At 44.1% G+C, this 18,887-nt stretch overlaps 1 protein-coding gene across 5 annotated transcripts in view; it reads right to left on the bottom strand.

Moving 5' to 3' along the window:
• Window positions 1-1,457: 1,457 nt before the first annotated feature.
• The window catches only part of LOC124120727 (phosphatidylinositol 4-phosphate 3-kinase C2 domain-containing subunit alpha-like), a 71,424-nt gene continuing 53,994 nt past the window's right edge, over window positions 1,458-18,887 (bottom strand). For all 5 annotated transcript variants that reach the window (XM_048386087.1, XM_048386086.1, XM_048386084.1 and 2 more), the window contains 16 exons: window positions 18,364-18,541; window positions 17,595-17,702; window positions 16,960-17,052; window positions 15,398-15,527; window positions 14,928-15,064; window positions 13,873-14,042; window positions 12,670-12,826; window positions 11,702-11,808; window positions 10,587-10,712; window positions 9,808-9,883; window positions 9,084-9,220; window positions 7,601-7,706; window positions 7,089-7,176; window positions 5,473-5,585; window positions 2,719-2,841; window positions 1,458-2,385 (listed from right to left, as the gene is read on the bottom strand). In XM_048386087.1, coding sequence (XP_048242044.1) covers window positions 2,206-2,385; window positions 2,719-2,841; window positions 5,473-5,585; window positions 7,089-7,176; window positions 7,601-7,706; window positions 9,084-9,220; window positions 9,808-9,883; window positions 10,587-10,712; window positions 11,702-11,808; window positions 12,670-12,826; window positions 13,873-14,042; window positions 14,928-15,064; window positions 15,398-15,527; window positions 16,960-17,052; window positions 17,595-17,702; window positions 18,364-18,541 — 2,029 coding nt within the window. In that variant the 3' untranslated portion in view covers window positions 1,458-2,205. The remainder of the gene's footprint in view (window positions 2,386-2,718; window positions 2,842-5,472; window positions 5,586-7,088; window positions 7,177-7,600; window positions 7,707-9,083; window positions 9,221-9,807; window positions 9,884-10,586; window positions 10,713-11,701; window positions 11,809-12,669; window positions 12,827-13,872; window positions 14,043-14,927; window positions 15,065-15,397; window positions 15,528-16,959; window positions 17,053-17,594; window positions 17,703-18,363; window positions 18,542-18,887) is intronic.

Raw genomic sequence — 18,887 nt, 5'->3', positions numbered from 1 at the left:
CATAGGTTTCTGGCATGCCCAAGGGACGCAACTCTGCACAGTGAATCGCGGCGCCTTAGACGACTGGGCCAGCCGTGCCCCCTCCATGGGTAACCATGGTAACCAGATGGGCTCTTCTGTGTCAGGGTAAAATAAGAATCGTGTGTGAAATTTGATTGTGCATTAGAGCTGGGTAGGTCTAGGCTGTCTTATGTATATATCTACATGACAGAAAAATGAAGAAATCACATCAGGGATCAATCCTTCCTATCTGATTGTGACTGACAGTGTGCTGTGAAGAAAACGTGTTTCATGACTGCTCCTACATAACCTGACAACAGGCAGAGTGAGTGAGTGAGTGAATGTGAGAGTGAGTGAGTGTGTGAGAGTGAGTGTGAGTGAGTTAGTGAGTGTGAGAGTAAGTGTGTGTGAGAGTGAGTGTGAGTGAGTGAGTGAGTGTGAGTGAGTGAGTATGAGTGTGAGTGAGTTAGTGAGTGTGAGAGTGAGTGTGTGTGAGAGTGAGTGTGAAAGTGAGTGAGTGTGTGAGAGTGAGTGTGAGAGTAAGTGAGTGTGAGAGTAAGTGTGTGTGAGAGTGAGTGTGAGATTAAGTGAGTGTGAGAGTTAGTGAGTGTGAGAGTAAGTGTGTGTGAGAGTGAGTGTGAGAGTTAGTGAGTGTGAGAGTTAGTGAGTGTGAGAGTAAGTGTGTGTGAGAGTGAGTGTGAGAGTAAGTGAGTGTGAGAGTTAGTGAGTGTGAGAGTAAGTGTGTGTGAGAGTGAGTGTGAGAGTTAGTGAGTGTGTGAGAGTGAGTGTGAGTGAGTTGGTGAGTGTGAGAGTAAGTGAGTGTGAGAGTGAGTGAGTGAGTGAATGTGAGAGTGAGTGAGTGTGTGAGAGTGTGTGAGAGTGAGTGAATGTGAGAGTGTGTGAGAGTGAGTGTGAGTGAATGTGAGAGTGAGTGAGTGTGTGAGTGTGAGTGAGTGTGAGAGTAAGTGTGTGTGAGAGTGAGTGAGTGAGTGAGTGAGTGTGTGAGAGTGAGTGTGTGTGAGAGTGAGTGAATGTGAGAGTAAGTGTGTGTGTGAGAGTGAGTGTGAGTGAGTGTGAGAGTAAGTGTGTGTGAGAGTGAGTGAGTGAGTGAGTGTGTGAGAGTGAGTGAGTGTGTGAGAGTGAGTGTGAGTGAGAGTAAGTGTGTGAGAGTGAGTGTGAGTGAGTGTGTGAGAGTGAGTGTGTGTGAGAGTGAGTGTGTGTGAGAGTGAGTGTGTGAGAGTGAGTGTGTGAGAGTGTGTGAGAGTGAGTGTGTGAGAGTGAGTGTGTGTGAGAGTGAGTGAGAGTAAGTGTGAGAGTGAGTGTGAGTGAGTGTGTGAGAGTGAGTGTGTGTGAGAGTGAGTGTGTGTGAGAGTGAGTGTGAGTGAGTGTGTGAGAGTGAGTGTGAGTGAGTGTGTGAGAGTGAGTGTGTGAGAGTGAGTGTGTGTGAGAGTGAGTGTGAGTGAGTGTGTGAGAGTAAGTGTGTGTGAGAGTGAGTGTGAGTGAGTTAGTGAGTGTGAGAGTAAGTGTGTGTGAGAGTGAGTGAGTGAGTGAGTTATTGACATACACCTCACTCAGACATTCAACAGTTTTAACAAGGCACCTCGTAAACATCCAAGTCACAAACACCACAGATATTATGATCCACATCAACATACGATCTACCTATCCAACATAAACATGATCCATAAATCCTTCATATGACATATCCGCTATGACAGAGAATCCATCACATCCATCATGTGATCCATATGGCAAGCTACACATGATTTACCATATGATCCACACAGCCAACACGTTATTCACGTATCCTTCAGATGATCAATGCAACAGGTGATTCTCATGTTCAACATATGCTGCACACATCCAACATATGACCACACATCCAACTGATGCCTGATAATCCTATTCATCTACAAATTGCCCCTCTACCTAGCCTATCAAAACATAATATCAACAAAGGTAAATTTCCATTCAAAACAAAATAGCAAGATTTTCTCCTGAACACTTGTAGTATCTTCTACAAAATCTCCAGTGTGACAATCCAACATGTCTGCCATTTTTCTATGCCATGAGGCTGTCTGGAGGCCATGTCGATGTCAGGAGACTATTTGTCTATGCCATGAGGCTAACTGTCTATGCCACAAGGCTAACTGTCCATTCCACGAGGCTAACTGTCAATGCCACGAGGCTGTACATGCCAGGATGCTAATCTGTCAGCTGGATGCTGCCAAGTTGATGCCAGTGACAGATCTCCTGGGTGAGGTCGAGATCTCGGAGCTTGAGGTACACTGTGCCCATGAGGTTGTTCTGCCCCAGCGCCTGGTCCCACACTGAGACCTGCAGGACACGCTGCTGGATCTTCTCCAGCGGCATCTTGTACTCAATCTGCAAACAGCCAATGATAGACGGTGAATGGTGGACACAGTGAATTTCGGAAACAAGGAATGGCATAAACAGTGATTAGCGGAAACCGGAGATGGCCGAAACAGTGAATGGCGAAACCGGAGATGGCCGAAACAGTGAATGGTGGAAACCTGAGATGGACGAAACAGTGAATGGCCGAAACAGTGAGTGGCGAAACCGGAGATGGACGAAACAGTGAATGGCGAAACCGGAGATGGTTGAAACAGTGAGTGGCGAAACCGGAGATGGCCTAAACAGTGAATGGCGAAATTGGAGATGGCCGAAACAGTGAATGGCGGAAAGCGTGAAACTAACCACTTCGTTATATGTCGGATGTGCACTGTTCTTCATCACTTTCGTCTTCTGCTTGGTCTGCTTCTCGGGGTCCGGCAGGAGGTACGTCTTCACGTAAGGGCTGGGGAAGTCAGGCCCGGGCGACTGGGGGAACGAGAGCATGGTCAGGTTTAAATACAATCAACAAATCTAGAAAGGAAGATGCATAACAAGTAACTTTATTGGCAATCTTGTTACAATGACACTTGTCATTACGACTCTCCACTCACCAGATCCTTGGCGTGCATGACGGCTATTACAACTGATCAACTTACCAGATCCTTGACATGCACCAATTCACCAGATCCTTGGCATGCATGACGGCTATTACAGCTGATCCAACTCACCAGATCCTTGGCATGCATGACGGCTATTACAGCTGATCAACTCACCAGATCCTTGACATGCACCAACTCACCAGATCCTTGACATGCATGACGGCTATTACAGCTGATCCAACTCACCAGATCCTTGACATGCACCAACTCACCAGATCCTTGACATGCATGACGGCTATTACAGCTGATCCAACTCACCTGATCCTTGACATGCATGACGGCTATTACAGCTGATCAACTCACCAGATCCTTGACATGCATGACGGCTATTACAGCTGATCCAACTCACCAGATCTTTGACATGCACCAACTCACCAGATCCTTGACATGCATGACGGCTATTACAGCTGATCCAACTCACCAGATCCTTGACATACATGACGGCTATTACAGCTGATCCAACTCACCAGATCCTTGACATGCATGACTGCTATTACAGCGATCCAACTCACCAGATCCTTGGCATGCATGACGGCTATTACAGCTGATCCAACTCACCAGATCCTTGGCATGCATGACGGCTATTACAGCTGATCAACTCACCAGATCCTTGACATGCATGACGGCTATTACAGCTGATCCAACTCACCAGATCCTTGGCATGCATGACGGCTATTACAGCTGATCCAACTCACCAGATCCTTGGCATGCATGACGGCTATTACAGCTGATCAACTCACCAGATCCTTGACATGCATGACGGCTATTACAGCTGATCCAACTCACCAGATCCTTGGCATGCATGACGGCTATTACAGCTGATCAACTCACCAGATCCTTGACATGCATGACGGCTATTACAGCTGATCAACTCACCAGATCCTTGACATGCATGACGGCTATTACAGCTGATCCAACTCACCAGATCCTTGGCATGCATGATGGCTATTACAGCTGATCCAACTCACCAGATCCTTGGCATGCATGACGGCTACATCAGCTGATCAACTCACCAGATCCTTGACATGCATGACGGCTATTACAGCTGATCCAACTCACCAGATCCTTGACATGCATGACGGCTATTACAGCTGATCCAACTCACCAGATCCTTGGCATGCATGACGGCTATTACAGCTGATCCAACTCACCAGACCCTTGGCATGCATGACGGCTATTACAGCTGATCAACTCACCAGATCCTTGACATGCACCAACTCACCAGATCCTTGACATGCATGACGGCTATTACAGCTGATCCAACTCACCAGATCCTTGACATGCACCAACTCACCAGATCCTTGACATGCATGACGGCTATTACAGCTGATCCAACTCACCTGATCCTTGACATGCATGACGGCTATTACAGCTGATCAACTCACCAGATCCTTGACATGCATGACGGCTATTACAGCTGATCCAACTCACCAGATCTTTGACATGCACCAACTCACCAGATCCTTGACATGCATGACGGCTATTACAGCTGATCCAACTCACCAGATCCTTGACATACATGACGGCTATTACAGCTGATCCAACTCACCAGATCCTTGACATGCATGACTGCTATTACAGCGATCCAACTCACCAGATCCTTGGCATGCATGACGGCTATTACAGCTGATCCAACTCACCAGATCCTTGGCATGCATGACGGCTATTACAGCTGATCAACTCACCAGATCCTTGACATGCATGACGGCTATTACAGCTGATCCAACTCACCAGATCCTTGGCATGCATGACGGCTATTACAGCTGATCCAACTCACCAGATCCTTGGCATGCATGACGGCTATTACAGCTGATCAACTCACCAGATCCTTGGCATGCATGACGACTATTACAGCTGATCAACTCACCAGATCCTTGACATGCATGACGGCTATTACAGCTGATCAACTCACCAGATCCTTGGCATGCATGACGGCTATTACAGCTGATCCAACTCACCAGATCCTTGACATGCATGACGGCTATTACAGCTGATCCAACTCACCAGATCCTTGGCGTGCATGACGGCTATTACAGCTGATCCAACTCACCAGATTCTTGACATGCATGACGGCTATTACAGCTGATCCAACTCACCAGATCCTTGACATGCATGACGACTATTACAGCTGATCAACTCACCAGATCCTTGACATGCATGACGGCTATTACAGCTGATCAACTCACCAGATCCTTGACATGCATGACGGCTATTACAGCTGATCCAACTCACCAGATCCTTGACATGCATGACGGCTATTACAGCTGATCCAACTCACCAGATCCTTGTCATGCATGACGGCTATTACAGCTGATCAACTCACCAGATCCTTGGCGTGCATGACAGCTATTACAGCTGATCAACTCACCAGATCCTTGGCGTGCATGACATCTATTACAGCTGATCAACTCACCAGATCCTTGGCGTGCATGACATCTATTACAGCTGATCAACTCACCAGATCCTTGGCGTGCATGACAAGCACTTGGAGAGAGTCTTTCTTGTACTGCAGAGACAGCTGGACCTCCCCACAGACACCAGTAGAGTTCCCTGCTGACTGCATGACTGGCCCTAAACACCCAAGGTCCTCAGTTGTCATCACCAAAAAGTGATTTGTTACAATAGATACACAATGGATGATAGATGTACAGTGTTTGGACAAATGAAACTCCACTAAAAATGGACAATAAACATTAGACAGCTTTAATCCCATAATGACACCACAAATACTTTGTACACCACAAGAACCTCTTGACACAGCACTACAGACTAGATGAACACACCCAACTCTTGACACAGCACTACAGACTAGATGAACACACCCAACTCTTGACACAGCACTACAGACTAGATGAACACACCCACCTCTTGACACAGCACTACAGACTAGATGAACACACCCACCTCTTGACACAGCACTACAGACTAGATGAACACACCCACCTCTGGACACAGCACTACAGACTAGATGACCACACTCACCTCTGGACACAGCACTACAGACTAGATGAACACACCCACCTCTGGACACAGCATTACAGACTAGATGAACACACCCACCTCTGGACACAGCACTACAGACTAGATGACCACACTCACCTCTGGACACAGCACTACAGAGTACATGAACACACCCACATCTTGACACAGCACTACAGACTAGATGAACACACCCACCTCTGGACACAGCACTACAGAGTACATGAACACACCCACCTCTCAATATGGCACTACAGACTACATGAACACACCCACCTCTTGACACAGCACTACAGAGTACATGAACACACCCACCTCTCAATATGGCACTACAGACTACATGAACACACCCACCTCTTGACACAGCACTACAGAGTACATGAACACACCCACCTCTCAATATGGCACTACAGACTAGATGACCACACCCACCTCTGGACACAGCACTACAGACTAGATGACCACACCCACCTCTGGACACAGAACTACAGACTAGATGACCACACCCACCTCCTGACACAGCACTACAGAGTACATGAACACACCCACATCTTGACACAGCACTACAGACTAGATGAACACACCCAACTCTTGACACAGCACTACAGAGTACATGAACACACCCACCTCTCAATATGGCACTACAGACTACATGAACACACCCACCTCTTGACACAGCACTACAGAGTACATGAACACACCCACCTCTCAATATGGCACTACAGACTACATGAACACACCCACCTCTTGACACAGCACTACAGAGTACATGAACACACCCACCTCTCAATATGGCACTACAGACTAGATGACCACACCCACCTCTGGACACAGCACTACAGACTAGATGACCACACCCACCTCTGGACACAGAACTACAGACTAGATGACCACACCCACCTCCTGACACAGCACTACAGAGTACATGAACACACCCACATCTTGACACAGCACTACAGACTAGATGAACACACCCACCTCTTGACACAGCACTACAGAGTACATGAACACACCCACCTCTCAATATGGCACTACAGACTACATGAACACACCCACCTCTTGACACAGCACTACAGACCAGATGAACACACCCACCTCTAGTCCTGGTGTTAAGGTTGTTGGTGCTGCTGTTTTCCTGCTCGTCTCGTAACAAGGTGTGGAAGAATGTGTAGACTAGATCACACTGAAACAAACACAGTGAGAGAGTTGGTTGTCTGTCTACAGTCTCTAAACCTTATTCTTTCCCCTTCTGCCCAGCCTTACTATAATCCTATAGTTCTATATGAAGCAAGTCTATATCTTACACAGGTTCAGAAACTCCCATCTCATTGGAGTTCAGAAATCTAAATGAAGTTGCTTTCTTCTATCAAAACTCTACATTTTCGGAGACAAAGTGTTAGTCTAGAGAGTTGACTGAAGATTGATTTTAACAATATTTGATCAGATATTAACCACTTTGGTGAAACCCATGAGCATGGGTATGGTGCTGACAAACATAGAAACATTATCAGGATCTGTGGGGATGAGATATGAGAATGTCAGTGTGATTATTTACTCTATTGCTTTGTGGTAAAAGTTAAATTGAGCAGTTTTGAGAGAGTTCTTACCTCAGAAATTTCTGGTGCTTTTTGCCACAAAGCCTCCAGAAATTGACGTATCTCTACACCCCGACTTTCTGCAACTGTTCGAATGTTGCTTCGTCCCAGAACCATCCTAAAGACACCAAGTAATATTGCATAAATGTTTTGTTTACTGATCAACACACATGAAACAAATGTCAACACCATACAATCAAATTTTTAAAATGAGAAACATTTATATATGCCAGCCAGTCTATAATATAAGGAACAGCAGAACCGTGAAGATCCAGGGTAGAATAGGTCTTCAGCAACCCATGCTTGCCGTAAAAGGTGACTATGCTTGTCGTAAGAGGCGACTAACGGGATCGGGTGGTCAGGCTCGCTGACTTGGTTTACTCATGTCATAGTATCCCAACTACGTGGATCGATGCTCATGATGTCAATCACTGGATTGTCTGGTCCAGACTTGATTATTTACAGACTGCTGTCATATAACTGGAATATTGCTGAGTGCGGCGTTAAACAACAAACCAACAAACAACAAGCATGATGAAACAAATTTTTAAAATTAAAACAAACTATAAAATACTGTGACACATTTTCACTGATCAAATACATGGCATTGTGGCCTCCTATAGGGAATACTCAGTACAACTACTGCAACCAAGGCATACATTTGCCGTCGTTACATGACTCAGTACATCTACTGCAACCAAGGCATACATTTGCCGTCGTTACATGACTCAGTACATCTACTGCAACCAAGGCATACATTTGCCGTCGTTACATGACTCAGTACATCTACTGCAACCAAGGCATACATTTGCTGTCGTTACATGACTCAGTACAACTACTGCAACCAAGGCATACATTTGCCGTCGTTACATGACTCAGTACAACTACTGCAACCAAGGCATACATTTGCCGTCGTTACATAACTCAGTACAACTACTGCAACCAAGGCATACATTTGCTGTTGTTACATGACTCAGTACAACTACTGCAACCAAGGCATACATTTGCCGTCGTTACATGACTCAGTACAACTACTGCAACCAAGGCATACATTTGCCGTCGTTACATAACTCAGTACAACTACTGCAACCAAGGCATACATTTGCCGTCGTTACATAACTCAGTACAACTACTGCAACCAAGGCATACATTTGCCGTCGTTACATAACTCAGTACAACTACTGCAACCAAGGCATACATTTGCCGTCGTTACATGACTCAGTACAACTACTGCAACCAAGGCATACATTTGCCGTCGTTACATGACTCAGTACAACTACTGCAACCAAGGCATACATTTGCTGTTGTAACCTAACTAAGTACAACTACTGCAACCAAGGCATACATTTGCTGTCATTACATGACTCAGTACAACTAGTACAACCAAGGCATACATTTGCTGTCATTACATGACTCAGTACAACTAGTACAACCAAGGCATACATTTGCCGTCATTACATGACTCCAGAACGGATCATCTGACACTGGATTTTACCTTGTAGAGAAGTTGGGCCATGTGACCAGCGAGAAGATGGATGCGAGTTTGTCCCGGAACTCCACGAACTCCTGGAACAGCCGGTAGATGTGGGTGTGGACTCGCTCGGCCTGCCGCTCCACCAGCAGCTTGTAGATCTGGTGGAGAACATTGATACTCTTAGTACTAGCAAACATACAACTACTTGTAAATACTACTATATGTAACTACTTGTAAATATCTGTAAATATATAAATACCAGGGTATTTTTAAAAATCTGTAAATACTAGCATAAAATATATAAATACTAAACACTTGTAAATACTACTATATGTAAATACTTGTAAATATCCGTAAATATATAACTACCAGGGTGCTTCTAAATATCTGTAAAAAATGTGCAAAATATATAAATACTTGTAAGTACTACTATATGTAAATACTTGTAAATACTGTTATATGTAAATACTTGTAAATACTACTATATGTACATACTTGTAAATACTACTATATGTAAATACTTGTAAATACTACTATATGTAAATACTTGTAAATATCTGTAAATATATAAATACCAGGGTATTTTTAAAAATCTGTAAATACTAGCATAAAATATATAAATACTAAACTCTTGTAAATACTTGTAAATCTATAAATACTTGTAAATATCTGTAAACACCAGGTAGCTTTTAGCAGTTTAAGGATCTGCTGACTCAACACTGGGGCCATACACGTTTACACTTACATAATGCTTCTCTGGAGTGTATCGTTTGTCAAAGGACACCAGCTGGACACGCAATATTTTCCCGTCAGTCTGCATACTGAGGAGGACATGGACATTGTGAATACATCAGCAAACAACTCCCTGTATTGTGTACAGGACAGATACACAGGAGTTCACGATGTGGTTGATTATTATTTTATAATATATATGCATATCATACTTAGTAATACTTAGAGTATTATAATTATGTTAACAACAACAACAACAAGAACAATAATGCCCGACTGTGCCAGGATCACCCAAACCCTCTTTGCTGCATTTTTAATTTTAATCTGTAAATAACAACAACAACAACAACAACAACAACAACAGCAGCAGCAGCAGCAGCAGCAGCAGCAGCAACAACAACAATGCCCGACTGTGCCAGGATCACCCAAACCCTCTTTGCTGCATTTTTATTTTTAATCTGTAAATAACAACAACAACAACAACATTATCCAGACATCTCTGATTTATATTTGTTCCCAAATAAGTGGATCCATATGCATTCTAGTTATCTTTCTCAACTCCCTGGGGAGTATACAACCCATGCTGCCTACAGGCATTAGAAGGTTTTCACATCCACCTTACATATCGGGTACCCATTCCCTGCTGGGTGAACAGAGGCACTTGCCCAGGGTGACACCACACGTTTTGACTCCTGTGTTTCGGGTGTAGGAACGTATTTGTGTCTACCAACAAATAAGTAGACTGTTGAGGGCACAGGGTGAATGTGCTGTATAGATTTCAGCCATGCTTACCTGTAGGTCTTGGGCACAAAGGACAGCAGCGCCCCCTCCTGGTGAGACGAGAACTTGAGCTGAGCGAGGTTGTGGATGAAGAAGTTGAACTGCGTGAACACGGACTTGAGACTGTCTTCAATCATCCTGCAACGAGTGAGTGAGTGAGTGAGTGAGTGAGTGAGCCAGTGGAATCGAACCTGAATCTTCAGCAGGAAGAGTGAACGCTTTAACCACTGGGCTACCCAACTGCCCCTGCCACAGGAGGCGAGGGGGGACTGAGGTGGCCAGCATCCTCCTCTGTCATCACCTTCACCTTCAGGGCCCTGTTCCCCAAAACACACTTGGCATCCTCCCATACTTTATCACAGAAACAACACACTTACCCTAATGGGTCGTCTGAGGCACAATTTGCTGTGCAGAGTTGTGTCCCTTGGGCACACCAAAAACCTAGGATCATTGGTTCGCCCCGATTATGTTTCTGGGTTTGTCAGCACCTTACCCATTTTTACCGAAGTGGTAAACGTCTGAGACCTGCATCACTTCGGACTTTCCTCCCACATTCTCATAACATTGACATAACTCATATACTGTTCTTAGCAGTGTTAAACAAAACTCACTCACTCATTTTTCCTTAATACTCAATTAATGATGGCATAAAAACCTAAACACATGCACACACACAAACAGGAAAGTTTCAGACAATAGGAATTATAGAAATATACATTAAATAATTTTTCTCAAATTATTGGTCAGCAGGTGAAATAAAAAAACAAAATGGAATTTCAGAAAAAGAATAAATTATAAAGTCAAAGATTCATTTGGTCCCATACTGAGTTTATTACAGTGGCTAATGGGCTTATGCCACATTCGTAAAATTTGAGTTGAGTTTGATAACCTTAGTATGGACTGAGGTCGTCCCCACAGAGAGTGAGTGAGTGAGTATGGTTTTACGCCGCTTTTAGCAATATTCCAGCAATATCACGGTGGGGGACACCAGAAATGGGCTTCACACATTGTACCCATGTCAGGAATCGAACCCGGGTCTTCTGCGTGACGAGCGAACGCTTTAACCACTAGGCTGCCCGACCCCCCCCCCCCCCCCGAGAGAGGACACCATGTGTCCTGGGACTCACCTTGTAAACAAAGCAGCAGCCTGAGCGTCAGATTGTCCGGGAAGCAGTGTCTGTCTCACATACGCTGCCGCCCTCTCAGACACGCCTGGTATGCCTGACCGCGCCATCTGGGGGAAAACAAAAACACTTAGAGAAACAGATTAAAAATAACAATTCTTAGTATGCTTTGGTAGCTGCAAGACAATTACGAGGTGTTTGCCCTGAAGCAATGTCTATGACAGTTGCATAATTCCACAGCCAGCAGTAATTCAGCTGTCACAGCAACTTGAAAATAATAAGTCTTGGTCAGTGGTTGAAAGCCTGGGACGGGTAACTCGGATATTCAGGTTGGGTGGGTACTGAGCAGGACCTGGGTACCCACAGGACATACAGGATTTCTGGCACTGATGTAACAGAGGTTATTTATTCATAAGAATTAGTTGTATTTAACAATGCATTACCCATGAAAAGATTTTTGGGATACAGAGATACTCATTTTTTTTCTTTAACATAAACCTTCTGAGGGAGGCTTGTTCTACACAAAATGAAGACTGATTGGGTTCTTGAGCCAATCAAATGTCTGATATATAAAATAATTTGGCTTTTATTTCTTTTCCAATCTGATTTAGAAATTTAGATCTCACCAAAATAAAAACAGAAAAGACCACAAACATTCCTTGGACTACCGGTATACAATAGGTTGTACAAAATATCCACAGCAGTATTATAGGGCAGCCTTTTTCATTTCCATTCGGAACTGCCCTTCTGTGAGATACAGAAATTACATATGCAGCTCAGAATGCTCCGCTCACTCTTAGCAAGAATTAAGAAGCCTTGACAGTGATTGGCTAGATCGTTCACCCGACGAAACCTCCTATCGAGGCTTTGTCAGCTTCACACAGAGAAGTATGGCATTAGTAAAAGAAAGATCTGGTTTTTTTAAGGTCAACGAAAACTGAACTGTTCTTGATATCATCACTTGCACTGACCATGACAAAGAGACTGTGGAAGAGGTCTGCATGTTTCCGGAGAATGTTGAAGGCCTTACAACACAGGTCCACAAATCTCTGGAAGCGGTCACGTCTCCGCCCACCGTCATTAATCACAAATGCCATGTCTGACGTCAACACAAATGGAACTCGGTCTCTGCCAGAAAAATATTTGTGTAAATACATAAACTGACATTTATCGCAAAAATATAGCAACTCTTTACCTGCAACTACAATTATCTTAGAATATATGAAAGTAATTTTTTTTTATAAATACCTTGACAAAAGCTGAATAAAAATAATATAACAGGCTATTTATATTGTGCATATTTCCAAACCATTCATAGGCATGCTCAAAGCGCTATTATTACCTCGGTCACTTGACGCAGGGTTTAATGTCGCGTCCAAGATTATTGCACTTATATAGCGACGTGCATGTATGTGTGTGTGTTTGTGTGGCTGCTTGTACTAGTCCGGACTGATGCCGATTCAAAGTGCTAGCTCACTGAGATACCATGCTGCAGTTTAACATGAATACCCCATTCAGACACAGTATACTGACTCCAAGCCGACCAGTCCTTGTATTAGCCCCTTAATGCCGAGTGCCAGACAGGGTAACAACAAGTACCATCTTTTAACGTCTTTTGGTATGATGCGGTCGGGGATCGAACCCCGGACCTTCCGTTCTCCGGGCGGATGCTCTACCACTAGACCACTGGATCAATGTGCACTCAAGAATCATTCTCAGTATTATACCCAACTTGAAGTATTCTACCCAAGCTAATTGTTAGGCGCTAGCAGGTTAACAACCACATTGCCATCTCATCCTACTCGGTACCCATTCACTGTTGGGTGAACAGAGGCACATTTAGAACAAAAATCCTCAGAAGAGTTTCTTAAAAGAGTTGAATGGTGTTGTCATGATATGTAGTTATCATATAATACGGAAACATGCTCAGCTCAGATGCCTCTGTTCACCCAGCAATGAATGGGTACCCGGTAGGTTGAGATGGGAATGTGGTTGTTAACCTTCTTGCGCCTAACAGGCAACTTGGGTAGTATCCTCCCCAGGGAGCTGAGAATAAAATTGTAGCACTCTCTGATCCATTGACCGGGTTAATAATATAGCACTTTGAGCGTGCTTTAGGGTGTGGATATGGTGCATTATAAATGTGCACATTATTAATAATGTCTTTTTCTCACCTCTTAAAGCTACCAAACATCTGGGAGTCTCCTAGAAACTTGCTGAAGTCTATATGGAACATGTGCCCCGACTGTTTCAGCATGATGTTGTCGTTGTGGCGGTCGCCGATGCCGAGGACGTACGTCGCCACACAATAACCCGCACAGGAACACGAGAAGTTGTCCACAGCCTAGGGTACAACAAACACATGCAGAATGTCACAGTCTGTTGGATGTAACTGAAGAGGACTGATGATAAACGTCAGGATTACAGTCTCTCCGTCAGCATCAGTCAATCACTCCAAACACATATATTACATTACACTGTCAGATTCTGATTGGCTGAGACCCATTCCATTATTTTCATGTACCCTGCTAACATGTAAGGTACGACTCTTATGTTCCTAGGCCGAATTACAGGACTGTTGACACTACATATGCAACATACCAACCACAATTTCGTATCTCGAATTTATGCCATTCTCTGGAACTTTACGATATTTCTGAATGAAGAGATCTAGAGGGAACAACTCTAAATTTCTTTTCTGTAGTCTGCCACAAATGCCTTAGTGTGGTAATCTTACCGATTTGTCTCTCAGTCATATCTTATTTCAGCCGTCTGTCTCCACTTTCCCTGCGTTTACTCAAGTTTTACAGGTCATAATATGTCCGATAATGTTCGTCTTTCTGTCTGTCCGTGTCCGCCCTTTATAATCTGATACTCCAGTTCTGTGTGGTAGTTTTTCTGGGAGTGTGTCTGTGTGTGGTAGTGTTTCTGGGAGTGTGTCTGTCTGTGTGTGGTAGTGTTTCTGGGAGTGTGTCTGTCTGTGTCTGACCGTGTGAGTGTCTGTGTGTGTTCGAGTGAATGTCTGTGTCTGTGTGAGTGTCTGTCTGTGGGTGTATGTCTGTGTGTGTGTGTCTGTGTGTGTGTGTGTGTGTGTGTGTGTGTGTGTGTGTGAGTGTGTGAGAGAGTGTCTGTCTGTCTGTGTGAGTGTCTGTGTGTGTGTGTGTGTGTCTGTATCTGTGAGTGAGTGAGTGTGTGCGTGTGTATGTGCATGTGCGTGTGCGCCCTTTACCTTCTGATACTCCAGCTCTGTGGGGTTGTGTTTCTGAAGCCACTCTTTGATTGGTCGCTCTTTGAAAGACCCAGTCACACCGTACGACACCTGAATCTTGCGTAGTGTCTCTGCCTCCGTCACCAGCTCAATGATCCCTGCACCACACAAACATGTCATACATCGTGGCCGAGTCTGTCACGGACCTTCACCCCAATTACCCTACATTCTAAAGGCAGAGGATCAAATTGTGGGAAGGCCTCCATTTCCAATTAGGGGCCAAAGTAAAGTGAAACAAATCTTATTAATGAAGTTTCTTTTTCATCTAAAGTGAATAGTGACACCTGCTAATCTGGGAATCCTTCTTCCTGGACCTAACTCTCCAACTACAATTAAATGAAGGAAAATTTTTAAATCCAAAAGATTTTACTGGACAGTCCAGGATAACAACGTTCAGCTGTCTACAATCATGTGTGACTTTGTTCATGTACCTTTCTTTGGCCCCGTCGCCAGACAGGAGAAGGTGATCATGCGAAGGTCAAGGCCATCTTTGAGCCAGAGTCTGTCCATGATCTGAATCATCTGCAAGGTCAACATGTCCTGCCGAAGGTCGTCTCCCACCTGGCACAAGTAGAGGAACAAACAACGATCTGTTACAGGTGAGGTGAAATTAGGTCAAGATTGTTGTACTTATTATTTCCATGTACATGCATGTGTGCTTGTGTGTGTTCCTCTGTGTGTTAGTGTGTGTGTGCGTGTACACGTCTGAGCGTGTGCGACTGTGTCTCTGTGTGTGTATGTCTGCTCATTAGTCTGGACTAATGCTGGCCACTGTTATACCATGCCACACTTTAGCAGTATACCGACTCCGAGCCAACCCTTGAAGATCCGGGTTAGAATAGGTCTTCAGCAACCCATGCTTGTCGTAAGAGGCGACTAACGGGATCGGGTGGTCAGGCTCGCTGACTTGGTGGATGCATGTCATCATTTCCCAATTGAGTAGATCAATTCCCATGATATCAATCACTGGATTGTCTGTTCGACAGACCGCTGTCATATAGCTGGAATATTGCTGAGTGCAGCGTTAAACAACAAACAAACAAACAGTCCTCCCCTTAATACTGAGTGCCAGACAGGTCAACAAGTACCATCTTTTAACCTATTGTGGTGTGGGGAGGCTGGGGATCGAACCACTGACTGTCTGCTCTCTGGGCAGACACTCTATCCACTAGACCGTGAAGGTGGCACATTTCTTACAAACAAATGTATGTGAGTGTGTTGGGTTTAGTTACAGAGATAAACATACTGGGTTTTCAATGTACAGCTGTTACCTGTAGATTCAACAGTGTTTACCTAAATTTCAACCAAAACATTTAGCATAAGGTTTCAAATATTATCTTTACACGTAAATCATATTTTTCATTGTAGAATGAACAGTATGTCAGTTATATCGCGGCATATCAGCTTAATGTGGGGGGAGAGACCCACGTGATAGTCGTGGATGTTTAAAACTTTGGTGAAACCCACCAACATCGCTATGGTGTAAACTTGCCTGACAACAGTATTGGGATCTATACCGAAACGTCGCCTTTACAGTGAATAAGTTGTTATCCAGAAACTGTGTCTACTTTGTCATCCCCCAACTTCTAAGTAATGCCTATCAAACAGTTTATCGGTATGGTGCTTAAAAAATGAGACATATAATCTGGATCCCATTCACACAGTGTCAGCTTGATGTGGAAGAATTTCCCAACTATGCAGGTATTACCACTTTGGTGAAACCCACAAGCTTCGGTATGGTGCAGACAAACCAATGATAATTTCAGGGTGAATTAGGGATTCAAACTCATAGAGAGTAGATCTGTTCCTGCTATGGCACTGCAAACAGATCCTAGTGCCCAGGGGTCATTCCACAAAGCTATCTTAGCGCTAAGAGGATCGTAACTCCCATACTTCAAATAGAGTTACGGCAGTCATAGCACTAAGATTGCGTTGTAGAATGGAAACAGTTGAGCTAATAGAAAATAGCAGAGACACAGTTAGACTGTCTTACCTTGAACATAACATAGACAGGGTCTGACTTGGTGTTGGAGTTCTTGAACACCAGTTTGAGCGGGAACGCATTGGAGGTGAAGTAGGAACAGGACTGGAACAGAAGTTGGACACATTTTGTTTTGAAAATTGAGATAAATGTACACTTTGAAAGACTAGTTATTTTAAACTGGGCTTGTAGTGAGTGACTCTGTTAAAATTTAACATTGGATCTGCAATATCTCGGCCATATAGGAAATTGGCCTTGTAAGCCAAAGAAATAATATTGATTGAATATGGTTTTACGCCGCTTTTTAGCAATATTCCTGCAATATCACGGCGGGGGGACACCAGAAATGGGCTTCACACATTGTACCCATGTCGGGAATCGAACCCGGGTTTCGGCATGACGAGTGAACGCTTTAACCACTAGGCTACCCAACTGCCCCCAAAGAAATAATAACAAGATAAGATAGTCATAAGTTAGTGATAAGATAAACCCGACGATTAGCTCAGAAGAAGTTGACAGTTACTGAGATAGTCTGCCAAACAACCATTGAACCAATTTGTCCTCTCGCTATTTTTAAAATTTTATTTTTTAAACATGGTTGGGCTTTATTTACAGTATTTACGGGTTTCACAGTCTTTTGCACTCACCTTGATGTCAATGCCACACACTTCTAAACTGGGGTTGTAAGGCAAGAGTAGTCTCCCTTTGTCTTCAAACAAGTCGTACACTGTCTGAAGTTCACGTTTCAATGTTGCCTGAAAACGAATTAAACATGGGTATAAATGAGGGAGAAACACGATGCATCATGGGTAGTAGTGCTGTAAGCCGTGTGCAGTGCACTATGTGCTGAGTGCAGTGTGCCTTGCACCACCGCCCAGTGCAGTCCTGTTCTGTTCAGAGCATCTTCGCTAGGCAAGGGACTTAACTGACTGTAAAAGTCCAGTTTCCAACCTTGCCAAACTAGGCTGAAACCTCTAGGCTCAATCATAGCGCCACCAGTAGCTATCATGAGTTATGTTCCTTCTATGGCCCCCCTATTGACCAATAGGATTCCACCTCTCACCCTGATTAAAAACATGAAAAGATTCTGAAATTATTTGTTAACGCTGAGTTGGCAGTACATATGTTTTGCAAATCCTGCAACCGACCGATATCTGCACGGCAGTTTACGAACTTGATGTTGATTTCGTTACGCAATTTTGATTGGACTATGCATAGACTCGTTACTCCAGCCAAAATATTACTCCATACTTCCTGCCTAGTTCAGCAAGGGTGGAAACTGGACTTTTATTAGCTAACTCCCTTGCCTAGGGAAGATGGTTCACAGCAGAGCAGACGACCAGGGTTTCGATAAAACAATCCTAGTTCAATCAACTTTAAACCAGTCCTCAATTTCTTTGAAAAAGCCCCACTCACATCTTTGTCTTTGGCTGTCTGCACCTTCTCTGCTGTTGCTGACAGTGTCCGGACGAGATCCTCCTGTTTCTTGAACTCCCGGTAGAGGGCGTCACCAGCCACACTGGCCAGAGCCACGAACATCAGCTCATATCGGCGCTTGAACATTGGGTCGAGAGCAGCAGCCCCCTTCAGCAGCCTGGAGGAAGGAGGGGGACATGGGGGAGCTCACATCCACGTTATCTCACCACATTATTTTAGAAATTAAAGACTCATGGTTGTTTTTTATCTTACAATAAAACACTGCAGGGAGAATAAACCTGCGCCCCTCATGGTTTATTCTCCCTGCAGTGTTTTATTGTACGATAAACAACGACCAAGTGTCGTTTATTTCTTATATTAGATGTCAACATGACGTACATCCTCCAAACTGATGTTAGTAAAACATACATGTTTTAAAAATATTTATCCGTATTGAAATAATGATTACTTCCTGAATAGAATCCAACCTTGGTAATGTCAGACAATTCCCTTTTTTTAAACAA

This window comes from Haliotis rufescens, unplaced genomic scaffold (assembly GCF_023055435.1).
Source record: "Haliotis rufescens isolate VD_foot unplaced genomic scaffold, xgHalRufe1.0.p SCAF_6, whole genome shotgun sequence".
NCBI classification, from domain to species: Eukaryota; Metazoa; Mollusca; class Gastropoda; order Lepetellida; family Haliotidae; genus Haliotis; species Haliotis rufescens.
The sequence above is the reverse complement of the archived record's forward strand: the minus strand, read 5'-3'. Positions and strand labels throughout refer to the sequence as shown.